At 42.2% G+C, this 13308-nt stretch overlaps 1 protein-coding gene across 2 annotated transcripts in view; it reads left to right on the forward strand.

Moving 5' to 3' along the window:
* The first annotated feature begins 7587 nt into the window (after positions 1-7587).
* Positions 7588-13308, forward strand: part of SRGAP1 (SLIT-ROBO Rho GTPase activating protein 1) — a 278005-nt gene continuing 272284 nt past the window's right edge. Inside the window, exon 1 of one of the 2 annotated variants that reach the window (XM_068562033.1) lies at positions 7588-8400. In XM_068562033.1, the coding sequence (XP_068418134.1) occupies positions 8334-8400 (67 nt within the window). In that variant the 5' untranslated portion in view covers positions 7588-8333. The remainder of the gene's footprint in view (positions 8401-13308) is intronic. The other variant, XM_068562032.1, reaches the window with a different exon arrangement.

Raw genomic sequence — 13308 nt, forward strand, 5'->3', positions numbered from 1 at the left:
GGCCCTCAGAAATTAAACCTAAGAAGGTGGAGGAAAAGTTTTCCTCCCCAACAGTTTCAAGGAAAGGAACAGCACGTGCAGCAGTGTGAAGGTGTGAGAGAGACAAAATGCATCTGAAGAGCAGTGAGAGATGGAGTGCAGCTGAAGCAAGGGAAGGGATGGGGTATGGTAAGATATGAAGCTGTATTGCCATGAAGGCTGATCATGAAGGAGCCTAGGTCTGTCCCAAATGTACCTTAGCCAAGTAATAGGTAAGGATCACTGTTAGTACTTCAGGATTCTGAAAAGATGTCAGATATGACCAAAGTTAAAGACAAGTGCTATCTGCTACTTTGTATCTGACTGTATTTATAGATAGGGATCTGCAAACTTTTTTTTATTATTAACCCCATCAGTAAAAATATTTGAGCATTCAACCTCAATATCTGTTTATTTTTAATAAATTATGTACATATACTACTGTAGTAAGACTTTACAAAATATAACATGCACAAAAAAGGAAATTTTAAAAGAATATAGACATTATAATATCTTTCCAAACCCCAAGAACAGATCATATTACACCTCTTGGGGTGAAAGTTCCTCACAGTCAAGAATGCCTGCCTTCAGCATGTGAAATAAGACATGCATCTAATTCTGAGTCCTTTTAAGGAAAATTCAGAAGATGAGGCAGGAAAAGTTTTCCAGAAGAAAAGCCCCAAGGAGACAATAGTGATACCAGTCCCTATAATTGCATTAGACTTTTAAGAGAGTGGTTCTCAGTAGAAGCTGAATTGATGCATAGGAAGCTTCTGGACATGTCAGGAGTTGATTTGTCTCCATATTCAGAGAGGAGAGATGATGTTAGCATTTAGTGAACAGGTCCAAGGCTGGATGTCTTACAGTGCCCAGCTCAGTCTCCTACCAATGAAGAATTATCCCACCAGGCGTTTATATATGTGAAATATTGATTTAAGTTATCTGAAACTTTAGTCTTACTCCATTTTACTTGTTAAACACACAGTATTTTTTATATATATTGAGTATGCTAGTTTTTATTCTAACATTCATGCATACTTTTGACTTGTATTCATTGATTTGTACATCTTTTTTTTTCTTTTTTCCCAGCTTTATTGAGATATAATTGACATGTAAAGTTTGTACATCTTGTATGGAATATCTTCTGGTCTTATTACTTCTCTTATATCTAAATTTATCTGACTACTTCAATCCCTCTCGTGTAGTTGGGGCCAAGTATTTACATATTGAAATTTATATCACTTCATCATGATTTACTTTGTTTTTATTTCTCCTTCATTTTACAGGTAGGATAATATATTGACTGCATAAAGAAAAATATGAGTGCGGGTAAATTTTATTTTCTATACATTTTCTTTTAGGATAGTTAAGTGAGGTGTTACAAAAATATTTATTATAAAAAAGAGACAATTAGGGTAGTAAAACTATTCTGTATGCTACTATATTAGTGAATGCAGTCATTATACATTTGTCAAAACCCATGGAATGTACAACACAAAGAGTGAACTCTAACGTGAACTATGGATTTTAGCTAATAATAATATATCAATATTGGCTAGTCAGTGGTAACAAAGATACCACACAAATGCAAAATGTTAATAATAAGGGAAGTGTTAATAAAGGGGAAGTGGCAGGGGTGAGGGAGTATACCAGTGCTCTCTGTGCTTTCTGCCCTCTGTGACCCTAAAACTGCTCAAAAAATAAATAAATTTTTAAAAATTTAAAGGCAACACTGGTTCCAATTGGTTTGAGAACCACTGCTTTAAAGAAAGACCTACTACAGAAAAATTCAATTTTATATTAAAAAATTAGAGCAGATGATAATTGTTTTCCAGAAGTGTTCTTTGATTTACAAAAGGCTATCCCTTGAGATTCTTTTAAATAGTAAGTGTCTCCATTATATTTAAATAAGATTCCATTTACCAACCTTCCACTTCCCTGGTATACTCACCAGGAGCATATCTATATCTAAAATGAGGAATAACTGTATGCAGACTTGTTTCTCTGTAGAAGAGGAGACAAAATTAGGCAGTCTTAAAATGTCTGCTGCCAAAGTATAATGGCAAGAAGGGGAGGAGCCTATCGTTCATTTCCTAAAATATAAGCATCAGAGATGCATGTGTTTCTTGGTACAGTCAACCTTTTTATGAGCATTTGCTCTACATATTAATCCATCTCCGATTCTGACAACTGAATTGAAGCTGCCATTTCTCGCCTAACTTTGGCTGTTTTCCTCTGAGTAACAATACCTTTTTTTTTTTGTCTAAGTGATGGCATTTAATACTTTCATCAGAATGGGCTCATTGAATATTCATATTCTGCTTATTTTGTGCAGCAGCCACATGGGAAGTCGTAGTAGGATTTCAAAGCAGAAAATAGTAACTCTGATGAGAAGACTGTTATCTGTGGGTGTTTGGAAGTTATGAATATGAGATTAAACAAAGCAAATTCTATTTTAACGATTTGTGCAAAATGGAAACGTGATTTTGAGCAGATGGTTAAAAATATTATAAAGCAGTTTTATTCAAAGAAAATTACAGACATTTAAAAGCCCCGATTTATTTTAGCTTTAGTTTTCTTGAAAACTGGAGAAGAATTTTTTTGGAGGGGAGGGGAGCTAAATTATACAAATGAACATTTTAGAAGAATCATTCATTTTATTGTTCTCTTTTGCAGCTTCTCTCCCTGTGACTAGTGTCTTTACCTCTTCCTTTTCCATCCTTTCTCTCCTCCTGTCCTTAGTATCTCTTGGATTGACCCCTCCAGGGCCTCATCTAAACTCATCTTTATTGTAACATTCTACCCTCTTCCCTGCCAGGGAAAGTGCATCGGAATGAAATTGGCAAGATCTTTTAACAGCTTGTCTTTACTACTCTGTTGCCAGAAAAGGGAAAATGGCTATTTATATGGTCCATTTCCACAAGCTGCTGTTAAATTATGGGCCAAGTTTCTTTTACTGACAGTGGTTAATTTTTCTTGATTGACTACCTGGCAGACTGCACTGGACTAATCCAACCTATGAGTGAATGGGATTTCCCTAGATCTGGGCAGAGTTCAACAGAGACTTCACTTGGATATTCGGAAGTGGGTTTTTATTATTGAATTTTGTTTACGCGAATTGCAGAGTGTGAGCTGATAGTATTGGGTTGAGTCATACGGCATTGCCATTTATTATGTCAAAAATGGTCAAATATCTGCATGTCATATGGTTCAGCTTAAGAGACAATAAATATTTGTTGATTAGAACTGAATAGACTATAGAAATCATTCTATAAAAGATTTGAGGTAGTGTATTAGAAATACAGACACACAGTAAACCAATAAACTACAAAACAAACCCATTAAGAACAAAGAAATTCCCAATTAACATAGGAGGTTTAAACAGGGAGGTAAATAAGACACAGATGAACACACTATAAGGTCCTCCACAATTGCAACAGTTTGGTATAAACTTGGAAGTTAACTTTCTGCACCAAAACAATAATGGCAATGACAAGGACAAGCAACATTTATGTAGCACTTACTATGTGCCTAGCTTGGTGCTAAGTGCTTTATGTACATTTTGCATTGAATCCCTATGAAACCCACAAACCTATTAGGGAAATTATTATCCATCCCCATTTTACAGATGAAGAAGTTAAACGTTTTATTATCTTGAAGGTGAAAACAGTCCAGTTTCTTAGAGATACATTAAATTGAAAAAAAATCTTAATGTCATCGGCATCACTTGAGTAAATGTAGCAAATCTTTTATAAGGATGCTCTTTTTTTTAAATAGCGCTTGAGCCTTGGGCAAAGATTCTCAAGCATAAGAATCACCGGAGGACTTTCCCCTCAGCCAAAATTTGGACCTTATGGGTCTTTGCTCCTCCAAGTATGGTCTTTATGACAAAATTATTGGCATGGCTTAGGAGCTTATTAGACGTGCAGGATCTCAGGTGTCACTCCAGAAGGCATCAGAACCTTATTTTAACAAGATTCCCAGGTGATTTGTATGCACATTGAAGTCAAGAAGTGTGGCTTTAAGTGTAGAAGAGCTCCCATGTGTCTGAATTCCAAACAGACTCCCAAGGTGATTCTGATGCAGGTGATCAGTGGTAAGCTCATACTTTATAAAACTCTGCCCCAGGACACAATACCAAAATGCAGTCCATGGAAAGCACTACTGCAAGCAATTTGAGAAGCTAAAGAGTCCAGAGTCAAGACAATATAAGATATGCATGCACAACAGTTGGTGTTCTGATACTCAGGCTGGATCCAAGAATAAAACCGAGGATATTGGCAGGGCTTCATCAACTTTTTCATCCCAACGGGCAGAGGAGAACGTTTTCCTTATATGAAGAGGAGTAGCAGACTGGTCCACCTCAGACATGAAATTCTTAGACACTAAAACTATAACTAAAAAAATTGTGTGAATTTGGCATTGAGTCCTTAATGTGTTTTTATTTAACTTTTTAAGTGACTTAAATTATTTACCACTAGGACAAAGTGATGCTGCAGTAAGGTGCATGATTTATTTTGTGGCTGCAAGGAGCCAGGTACGTTCTCCTACCTACTCCCAGGGTTTATGATCAGATAATGAATCAACTTCTACTTCTGGAAATTTGGAGTGGTCCTAAAAGGAAAATATTAGATAATGGAGTGGATTAACCTGTAGTATGGATCCCACTTTCAGGCGCTCCAAATTTCTCACCACTTGCCCCTAAGGAATGAGAGTGTGGCAGGGGAGGGGTAGGTTTTAGGGGGCAAAGCGCAGCCATCCCTGTTGTATAGCTAAGAAAACAGCTACCACAAGGGGGAGCAAAGTCACAGAATTAGACTCAGAGTTGACTGTCTCCCAAATTGGACTGACCCTAGGGCGCTTTCTGGATTTTAAGTCATAGGCATTCTCCATATAAGCTTTGTGAGGCAAAATATGGGAAAGATAAGGAGAACCTGAAGAGATAAAACTATGAAAAGAAGAACTGACTTGTGAATCACACTGATTGGCTGGATCAGAAGAAAGCGACCAAGGGAAAACCATCGATCAGTCATACACAGTTCACTGTATGTGATCCTGCTTCGCAAGTTTAAAGGAATAAGTTCGTAGGCAGAAGAATGGCAAACTGGGAAAACCCAATTTGGAGGCAAGTAGATATGGGCTGGAATTCTGGCCCAGCCAGGCCTTTACACATTTACTGAACTTTCCAGATTCTCTCTGTAAAACGAGGACAATAGTATTCACCTTGTAGGGTTCTTATAAGAATGTATGCAAAATGCTTTGTTTTATTTGGGACCCAACCTTCTACAACAATAAAATGGTGGCTTACTAACATTAAGACATTAACATTCAAAAAAAAAGTTTATTGACAGTTTATTGGGCACTATGCTAAGATCAAAGATGATTAAGATACTGTCTCCAATTTTTAAATAGCTTTCTCTCAAAGATTAAAACTGAGATAACAGTAACAATGATAACTGAGTAGGTACAAAGATCTGGTGTTCTTGTAATTTTTAAGGATTATCTCAGTAAGTGCTTATAACATTCCCAGGAACTGGCATTAACCCATTTTACAGATAAGGAGACTGAGTCCCCAAGAGATGCAGTAATTTTTATCAGCTCACTTAAGAAGCAGCAGAGATATGATTCACCTCTGAGAACCCTGTCTTTGGGGCTTGTAACTACCACAGTGCTTTAGGTCTAAACTCAGCCAACAATTCATTCCCATGGGCTGCATTCTCTGCACCAAGTTGTATTTCCCAAGTACAAATATGAAATAAATCCCAGTAGCACCGTGGATGGATGACATGAATCACATCTAGATTTGACTACAATTATCGCCAGAGTGTGCTGCTTGCCTCTGGTCTCTCCGCCCCCATAGCCAACTCATCCTTCCATGCTGCCAACAGTTATCTTTATAAAACATGTATGTGATCATGACCCTTCTCTACTTAAAAGGCTCCCTGCTGTCTGCAGAACTGTGTCCTAGAGCTCAGCACAGGAGGCCTCTCCCAGTTGGCCCTGACCTTCCTTCTCAGCCTCTGCTTTGGAGTATCCTGGCTTTTCACGCTACACTCTTACATAAGACAGCCCCACATGAAATTAGGGCAGTCTGCGATTCCGTAGTTAACCTCCTGTGTGGCAAAATGGAAACAAACAAAACATATTTTTTACGTTTTTTCTGTACATTCTATTCTGTCGTTATAAAGTAAAAAGATTTATTTAACAATTAAATTTTAAAAGGCCATATAATTAAAAACAATGTGCACACACTACCGCTTGAAACACACATATATTTAAATTTTTAAAATATTTTTCACCTCCTATCAGAGATCTGGTATTTTAGAGGAGGGCATCCTGTAACTCACTTGCAATTCTCCCAGAGTAGGATTCTCCTTCTTCTCCGTGGAATGCAACACTTTCCCTCTCTAAGGTGGCAAACTACTTACTACTCACCCTTTAAATGCAGTTCAAATACCGCTTCTGTGGGAAGCCTTTCTACCCAAACCTCTTACGCAGTCCACTTTTCTTTCTTCAGGGCTCCCAAAGCCGACAGTAGCTCTCTTATAGCATCCCAGTACAGCCTGTAATTACTTTGTACAACAATAGACCGTGAGATCCTTTAGGGCAGGGTTCTACTCTCTGAATCCTTAGCTTTTACTTGGTGTTTGGTTCGCAGTAAGGAATTTTATCACTGGATACATGAATGAATGATTAAAGTCTCGAAGTCCCTACTCTTCTTTAGATCTAGCAGGGAAAACATTTGATACTGGACACGCCTTTGGACAAATCACTTTGGTAAATCAGGCCCATAAGATTGGAGAAGGAAGGTCCCAAACGCTAAATGTGTCCGTCAAAACCTGGTGACATCCTAAGTGTGACCTGTTTTCCCACCACGCCTTTCCCGCCATCCTAGGCACCTCCAGCTGCTTCTAGGATGGGGAAAATAATGGTGTTCAAGATGGGTATTTTTCTCTGCCTGATCAAAGAGCTTCGCTCTTCTTTGATTCTTAACAGCCAAGACGTTCACAATTCAGTCTCCAGTGTTCCTTCTGGGGTTTGGAGTGACATCTTGGCGTGACATCCTTTTCTTCCATGGAGACATCCAAAGTCTGGATTTCCCCACTGGACACTGCAAAGAGCCCCACCACAGCGCTCATCCTCGGCCAAAGACAGACCGCCGGGTCGGGAGGGGTTTCGCAGCTGCTGGGGCTGCGCAGCTCCTGGAGGCGCTGGGGGCGTTGCCCACGGCCGCCGGGCTCGGCGCGCAGGGCCGGGCTGCGGTTGGCCACAAGAGGCGTCCATCTTCCCGGACGAGCGCGGCGCTTCCTGACCGCGCCGGGCGGGGGCGAGGGCGGAGAAGGGAACGCGCTGCTGAGCCAACCCCTCCCGCGAGGCCTGCCCCGCCTCTCCGAGCCCCGCGCGGCCGCCTCGGCCGCTGCCGCCCGTAGCTGGCTCCCCAGGTGCCGGGGAGCCGCGGGCCGTGAACGTGCCGGCAACTTTGCGGCCGCCGGGGGCGCGGCTCCTCCGGGTGCGTGTGCGAGTGTGTCTGTCGCCGGCGGCCTCCTGGGGGCAGCAGCGGAAAGGGGGTCGGGGGAGAAAGAGGCAGCCTCGGCGCACGGTGGCCCAGGAGGCAGAGGCCCCGCGAGGCGCCGGCGGTGGAGACCTAAAGTCCGCCGGGGCTGTGCCCAGGACGCGTTCTTACGGTGCGGCAGCCGCCCTTGCGGCCGGCGCCCGGGACTTGCTTTAGGATCGCGATTCCTCTTGCCTGCCCGGGGCAGTAGCAACCGTGTGTGCCGACGGAGGAGCGGCAGTAGCATCCCCAGCCCGGGCGGGACCCCCGAGCGCCGGAGCCGGCGGCTGGAGCAGGAAGGGAGAGTCGCGGCGCCCGCCCTCCCCGGCTGGCCCTGCCCGCGCGCCCCGTGCGGGTTGCTAACAATGGTGCGGAGCGCCGGCGCGATCCCCGCGTACGCCCAGCGGTCGTAGAGGAAGTGGCCGGGCTCCGGGTGGGGTGGGCAGGGAGACGCCCCCCACCACTCGCCTGCTGGAGTTTGCCGGCGCGCCGGGCCTCTCCGGCCCCGAACCCTGGGCTCCCCTCCGCATCACCGACGGCAGCTCGATCCGGAGAGTATGGTGCCAGCGCCCGGGTTAATCTAGTCCTCGGCTCGCTCCTTTTTTTCCTCCTCCTCCTCCTCTCCCTCCCCCTTTTCCTCCTGTCGGTGCTGCCTCTGGGTTCCCGGCGTGTGGGAGTACAACTCTCTGCCTCTCCGAGGAGACTGGTCGGTGACCCCCTAACAGAACTTGCCCACTGAAAGCAAACCCAGAACAGCTGGATAATGTCCACTCCGAGCAGATTCAAAAAGGACAAAGAGATCATAGCCGAGTATGAAAGTCAAGTCAAAGGTAAGGATGGGAGCGGCTGCCTTGGTCCTTTTGTGTGCTTTCTTGTCATTGTGCTCCGGGAGTTGCATTTCTCACTTGGGGTCTGTGTTGGAGGAAGGTGGCGAGGGACAGCTAGAGCCACCCGGGGCTTCGTGGAAGCCAATCCCAGCCCCAGTCCTAGTCCCGTCAAGCCCACAGGGAGCTGGAAACCGGGTGGCTCTCCGTCGCTGCCAGGGCGCCCCTCCAATAGGGGAGAACTGGCTTTAACTTAACCACCTTCAGCCGGGCAACTTACATAGGAGGCAGGCAGCAGCAGTGGTTCCTGCCCAGTTATTATCACCGTCATCCTTATTATTTTTTTTTTTTAACGATACCATTGTCACAACGTAATTCTTTTTAAGGAGTTATTTTTTGAAGTCTGGCTCCGAAGTGCTCTAGAGCTTCATTGAGTGCAGGCGATTTTTGACATTCGCACTGTTCACTAATTTATCAGGGCGAGTCCCGCTTTTATGAAATAGCTCCCTAAAAGCTTGGCAGTTAAACCAAGCAAGGACTAGTGGAATCTGACTCCTTTTTAATGGGCCAGAATTCAGTGCCATCTCTCACACTCACACGGAAATATTGCTTTATCATTTGTTGGAGGCCACTTGCATGTAAAATTAACGTTTGAAGATTTGAGTAGTAGTTTCCATCCATTTACATTGTCAGCTGATGAAGGAATCTAATTAAGGTTGATTACGCATTTTTACTTAAGGTGCCTTGTGGTTTAAAATATATATTTTCTCTCCAGTACAAGTATTTTGTGTTGCTGTTGAAGGGTTTAATAAACATATATTTGTTGTTGGTTTTTTTTCTTCTCCTTTATGGTCTCTCATGGGTAGCTTTTCCCATCCATTGAGACAATGGATGGAGTGTTGAGATCACTGCTGTTCTTTGGAATATTCAATGCAAAGTTGATAAAAATTGCTTTGTAGACATCTGTGTTTGTACAGACACAATCTTATGAAAGGACTGCAGAGAAGGGCATTCCTGTACTTGTCTTGGGAAAGGCAGGAGCAGACTGGGAGTTCTTTTGTGTGGTCAAGTTGTGAAAATGCCTGGAGTCCTGTGAGAGGACCTGGTGGGGAAACCCTCTGTCAATCAGTGTGAATCTGGACCATCTCATCATGGCCAGAGGCAAACACAATATGCAAGCCCAGAGACTTAAGTTTCCTTTAGGTTGACTCCAATAATGGAGTTAAGATGAACACTGTTCAGGAAACACAGATTTTTATCTGCATGCAATTAAGGTAATTTATACTTGTAGGAACTGGTTACATTGACATGGAAGTTATGTTAGCAGAGAAGTAATTATTTGCTTAGAGACAGGTACACTTTCTAATGAGCATAACCTTTCTTTTCTTAACGGGTCCAACACAGCCAAAAATCTTTCATACTGAGGTAGAACTCTTGTTCACAATCACCATTTCTCTGTGCGGTTTTTCCACATGGCTCTTTGTGGCAGGTCTTCAAGGGGTAGCAGTCTGGTTTTCCTGCTGCTTGGAGCACTGACTTGAAGAATGTATTTCCAAGTATTGGTTTCGGTATTTCTGCTCTAAGGTCATTTGTCCATGATCAAGTCTTTATCTGGAAAATATTCTCATGATTAATCTCTTTCAGAGTATGAATTTTATAGTTATACGGTTACTTATATGCTTTGAGAGTATAGGCCGTTTATATTGATTTAAGAATAAATACAATGGGGACTTCCCTGGCAATCCAGTGGTTAAGACTCCACGTTTCCAATGCAAGGGGTGCGGGTTCGATCCCTGGTCCGGGAGCTGAGATCCCACATGCTGCGGGGCACAACAACAACAAAAATAAATAAATAAAATAAAAATCAATAAAATGGGATGTGTTGCAATGCTTAAAATGTGTCCATCAAATCCAATCCAAGGAAAAATCACAAACATGGTAAAAATTACTTTTGGAACAAATTCTGTCCCATAGAAAGTGATCTGTCTATTCCCTTCAACCCTCCTCACTTAACCTGTGAGTCCTCAGGCTGCTTTATGGCTCTTTACTACACCGGACCTGCCCTTCTCATCAGAGCCTGTGTCCAGACTTCATCTACTTCCCCTGTATTACTTAACACATCCTGTGTCTAACCCAGATCCTTATATCCATATGCAAATATGGGAATAGGGAAATATCAATACAATGGAATTGGATCATATACACCTTGAATGGCACACATTCACCTGAATTTACTAGGCAAAATCAAGAAGACAGTGGAAGAGAAATGAGTTAAATAGTTAAATAGTGCATGAGGCCCGCTGTCCTGTGCAGTGAGAATAGGTCCCTTACTAAGGATAGTTTCAGAGGTAGGATCCTGGTTTTCTAACTGTTTCTTTTCCTGAGCCCCTCTTTAAGGGTGAGTATCTCACCCTGGCCGATGCTATTCCACTGCTTAAAGGTAGGTGGTTTTGGAACAAACAACTCTTTCAATTCTAGCAGGTATTTCCTCTGATGGTAAACAAAAGAAAGTGGCTTATTCTATTGCTGGAGGAAAACCTAGCTGTGCTGGACTCATTAAGAGAAGACATTGGTCTCTTCCCAATGAATAAAGACGTAAATATTGGACTCTCTGCGTGATTTAAGTGTATCTGTGATACACTTAAATGTATCAAGAGTCATTTTTGATTATATGTGACTTTTTTACCTTCTGACTTGAATCTAACATCCTGGAGTATTGTCCTTTCTTATTCTCTCCCATTTCCCCTAATACCAGTTGCATTTATCTCAGGATTTCTGAGTTAAGGGTTTGATTTAAAAGAATGACTCCATAGATGTGGGATTTAGCCACTGTGGCTGCCTGCATGTGTTTAGGAAACAGACTTTCTGGGGCTATTTTCAATGTGAAAAGAACCATCCTAGGTGTAACGTGTAATTTTATGCTGTAATTTTATGCGTAAGACCATAAATGTATCCAGTTAGATGTATCATGTAGGGCAAGTCACTTAGCTTCTTTCTGGGTTTTGGTTTTCTTATCTGTAAGATAAGGAGTTTAGATTCTCTCAGTCCTAAGGGTCTTTGAGTCTAATTGAAGATGTCATGTCAGTTCACATTAATTATGCAGTAAAATTTTCAAGCTTTTTGCGTTTTCTCTTGGCGGCCCTGTTTTGAGGAGGGTTACCTTTGCTTTAACTTTTTTCATAATGAATTCACAAACACTATGTATTATCTGATTTCTCAAGGAATTAAAATGTAATACCACAGAAAATACAGAAAAATAATAAAACCACGTTCAGAAAAGTAGAGCACAGAATTGTAAGAGGGGGAAGAATTGGGAATTATACAAGTAGTTAAAGGAATAGATAGGTTTAAATCGAGGACAACAGGACCCCAAGCAATAATTTAAAAGACATGTGTTAACTAGGAGGAGAAAGACTACTTCATGCGTGTTGGTCAACTTCCCAAAGATTTAGAATCCAGAGAAATTAATCTCTTATTCGTGGGGGCCCTTAAAAAGCAAGATTGTCTGGAAAAGTGTATGAAACTCAAACCAGTTGACTACACTACTCTTAGCATCTCTGGCAAAAAGCTTAGCAGTGGAAAAGACTGTAGCAAGTGGCTAACAGAAGGTTTGGGGATTATCTGTAGATTTTAGACATCTAGTAATTTTTTTTAAATTATTTATTTATGTATGTATGTATGTATGCATGTATGTATGTATGTATTTATTTATTTATTTATGGCTGTGTTGGGTCTTCGTTTCTGTGCGAGGGCTTTCTCCAGTTGTGGCAAGTGGGGGCCACTCTTCTTCGCGGTGCGCGGGCCTCTCACTATCGTGGCCTCTCTTGTTGCGGCGCACAGGCTCCAGACGCGCAGGCTCAGTAATTGTGGCTCATGGGCCCAGCCGCTCCGCGGCATGTGGGATCCTCCGGGACCAGGGCTCGAACCCATGTCCTCTGCATTGGCAGGCGGACTCCCAACCACTGCACCGCCAGGGAAGCCCCCTAGTAATTTTTGAATTCTGCAGCAGAAATATTATGGAGCCCATGTAAAAAATATTGGTTCACATATGAGAGTCAGAAGAAACAAAAGACACATTTTGTGAGGTGGAACTCATGGATGGGAAGTTGTGTTTGTTTTTAATAATGCGTGTTGTTAGTTGCTAAGAATTGACAGCTATTATTTGCAGTATCTTCCTGAGGATAATCTCGTACTCATCTATGTGCCATACGTGCAGGAAGTGCCAAGAAAATCTGTTGTTTTTCAACCGCTCTGCTGCCTGAACTACAAATAGTACATTTTGGTAGCAGATGGAGCATAAGGAAATGCCAGTTCAATTTAATATGACCTCCCGTCATGTGATAGGTTTCAATAGGGAAATTAAAAGTGCTCCTGTCACTCATAGGGAACCTGTGTCTGCCTCTAATGTTCTTCATTTAACTTGCAATAGAAAACAACAATTTAAATTACGAATTAAAACTTTATAGCTGGGAAGGACTTTAAACATTTCCTGTCCAGCCCACTTCAGCGGTGCAAGGAGGCAGAATGTCAGTTACACAATTAACTGTCATGTATGTGGGACTGGAACCCAGGTCCTCTGCTTTTCGGTAACAGTGGTTTACTTTTAGATTCCTCACAAAGAAGAGTAGGAGATAGAACACTTACCTGTTTAGACTTTACATCCGTTGAAGGAATCATAGTTGGATGGTCGAGAGAATAGCAACTCTGGTCTGTTAACAGGAGGACTTAATTAAATTGATTAACCATAACTAAGTTGTTTTTTCACCAAGATCATTTCAAGAAGCCACAATGCCCAGGCAGCAGCTTCACAAGGTGGTTTTAAGATCAAGGGGAAAAAAATATGGTGAATATGTACAAATGTAACGCGCTTGAAATTTTGGTCATACTAAGTGAAGCTACTGCAATAAGCCCTCT

This window comes from Eschrichtius robustus, chromosome 13 (genome assembly GCF_028021215.1).
Source record: "Eschrichtius robustus isolate mEscRob2 chromosome 13, mEscRob2.pri, whole genome shotgun sequence".
Lineage (NCBI taxonomy): Eukaryota > Metazoa > Chordata > Mammalia > Artiodactyla > Eschrichtiidae > Eschrichtius > Eschrichtius robustus.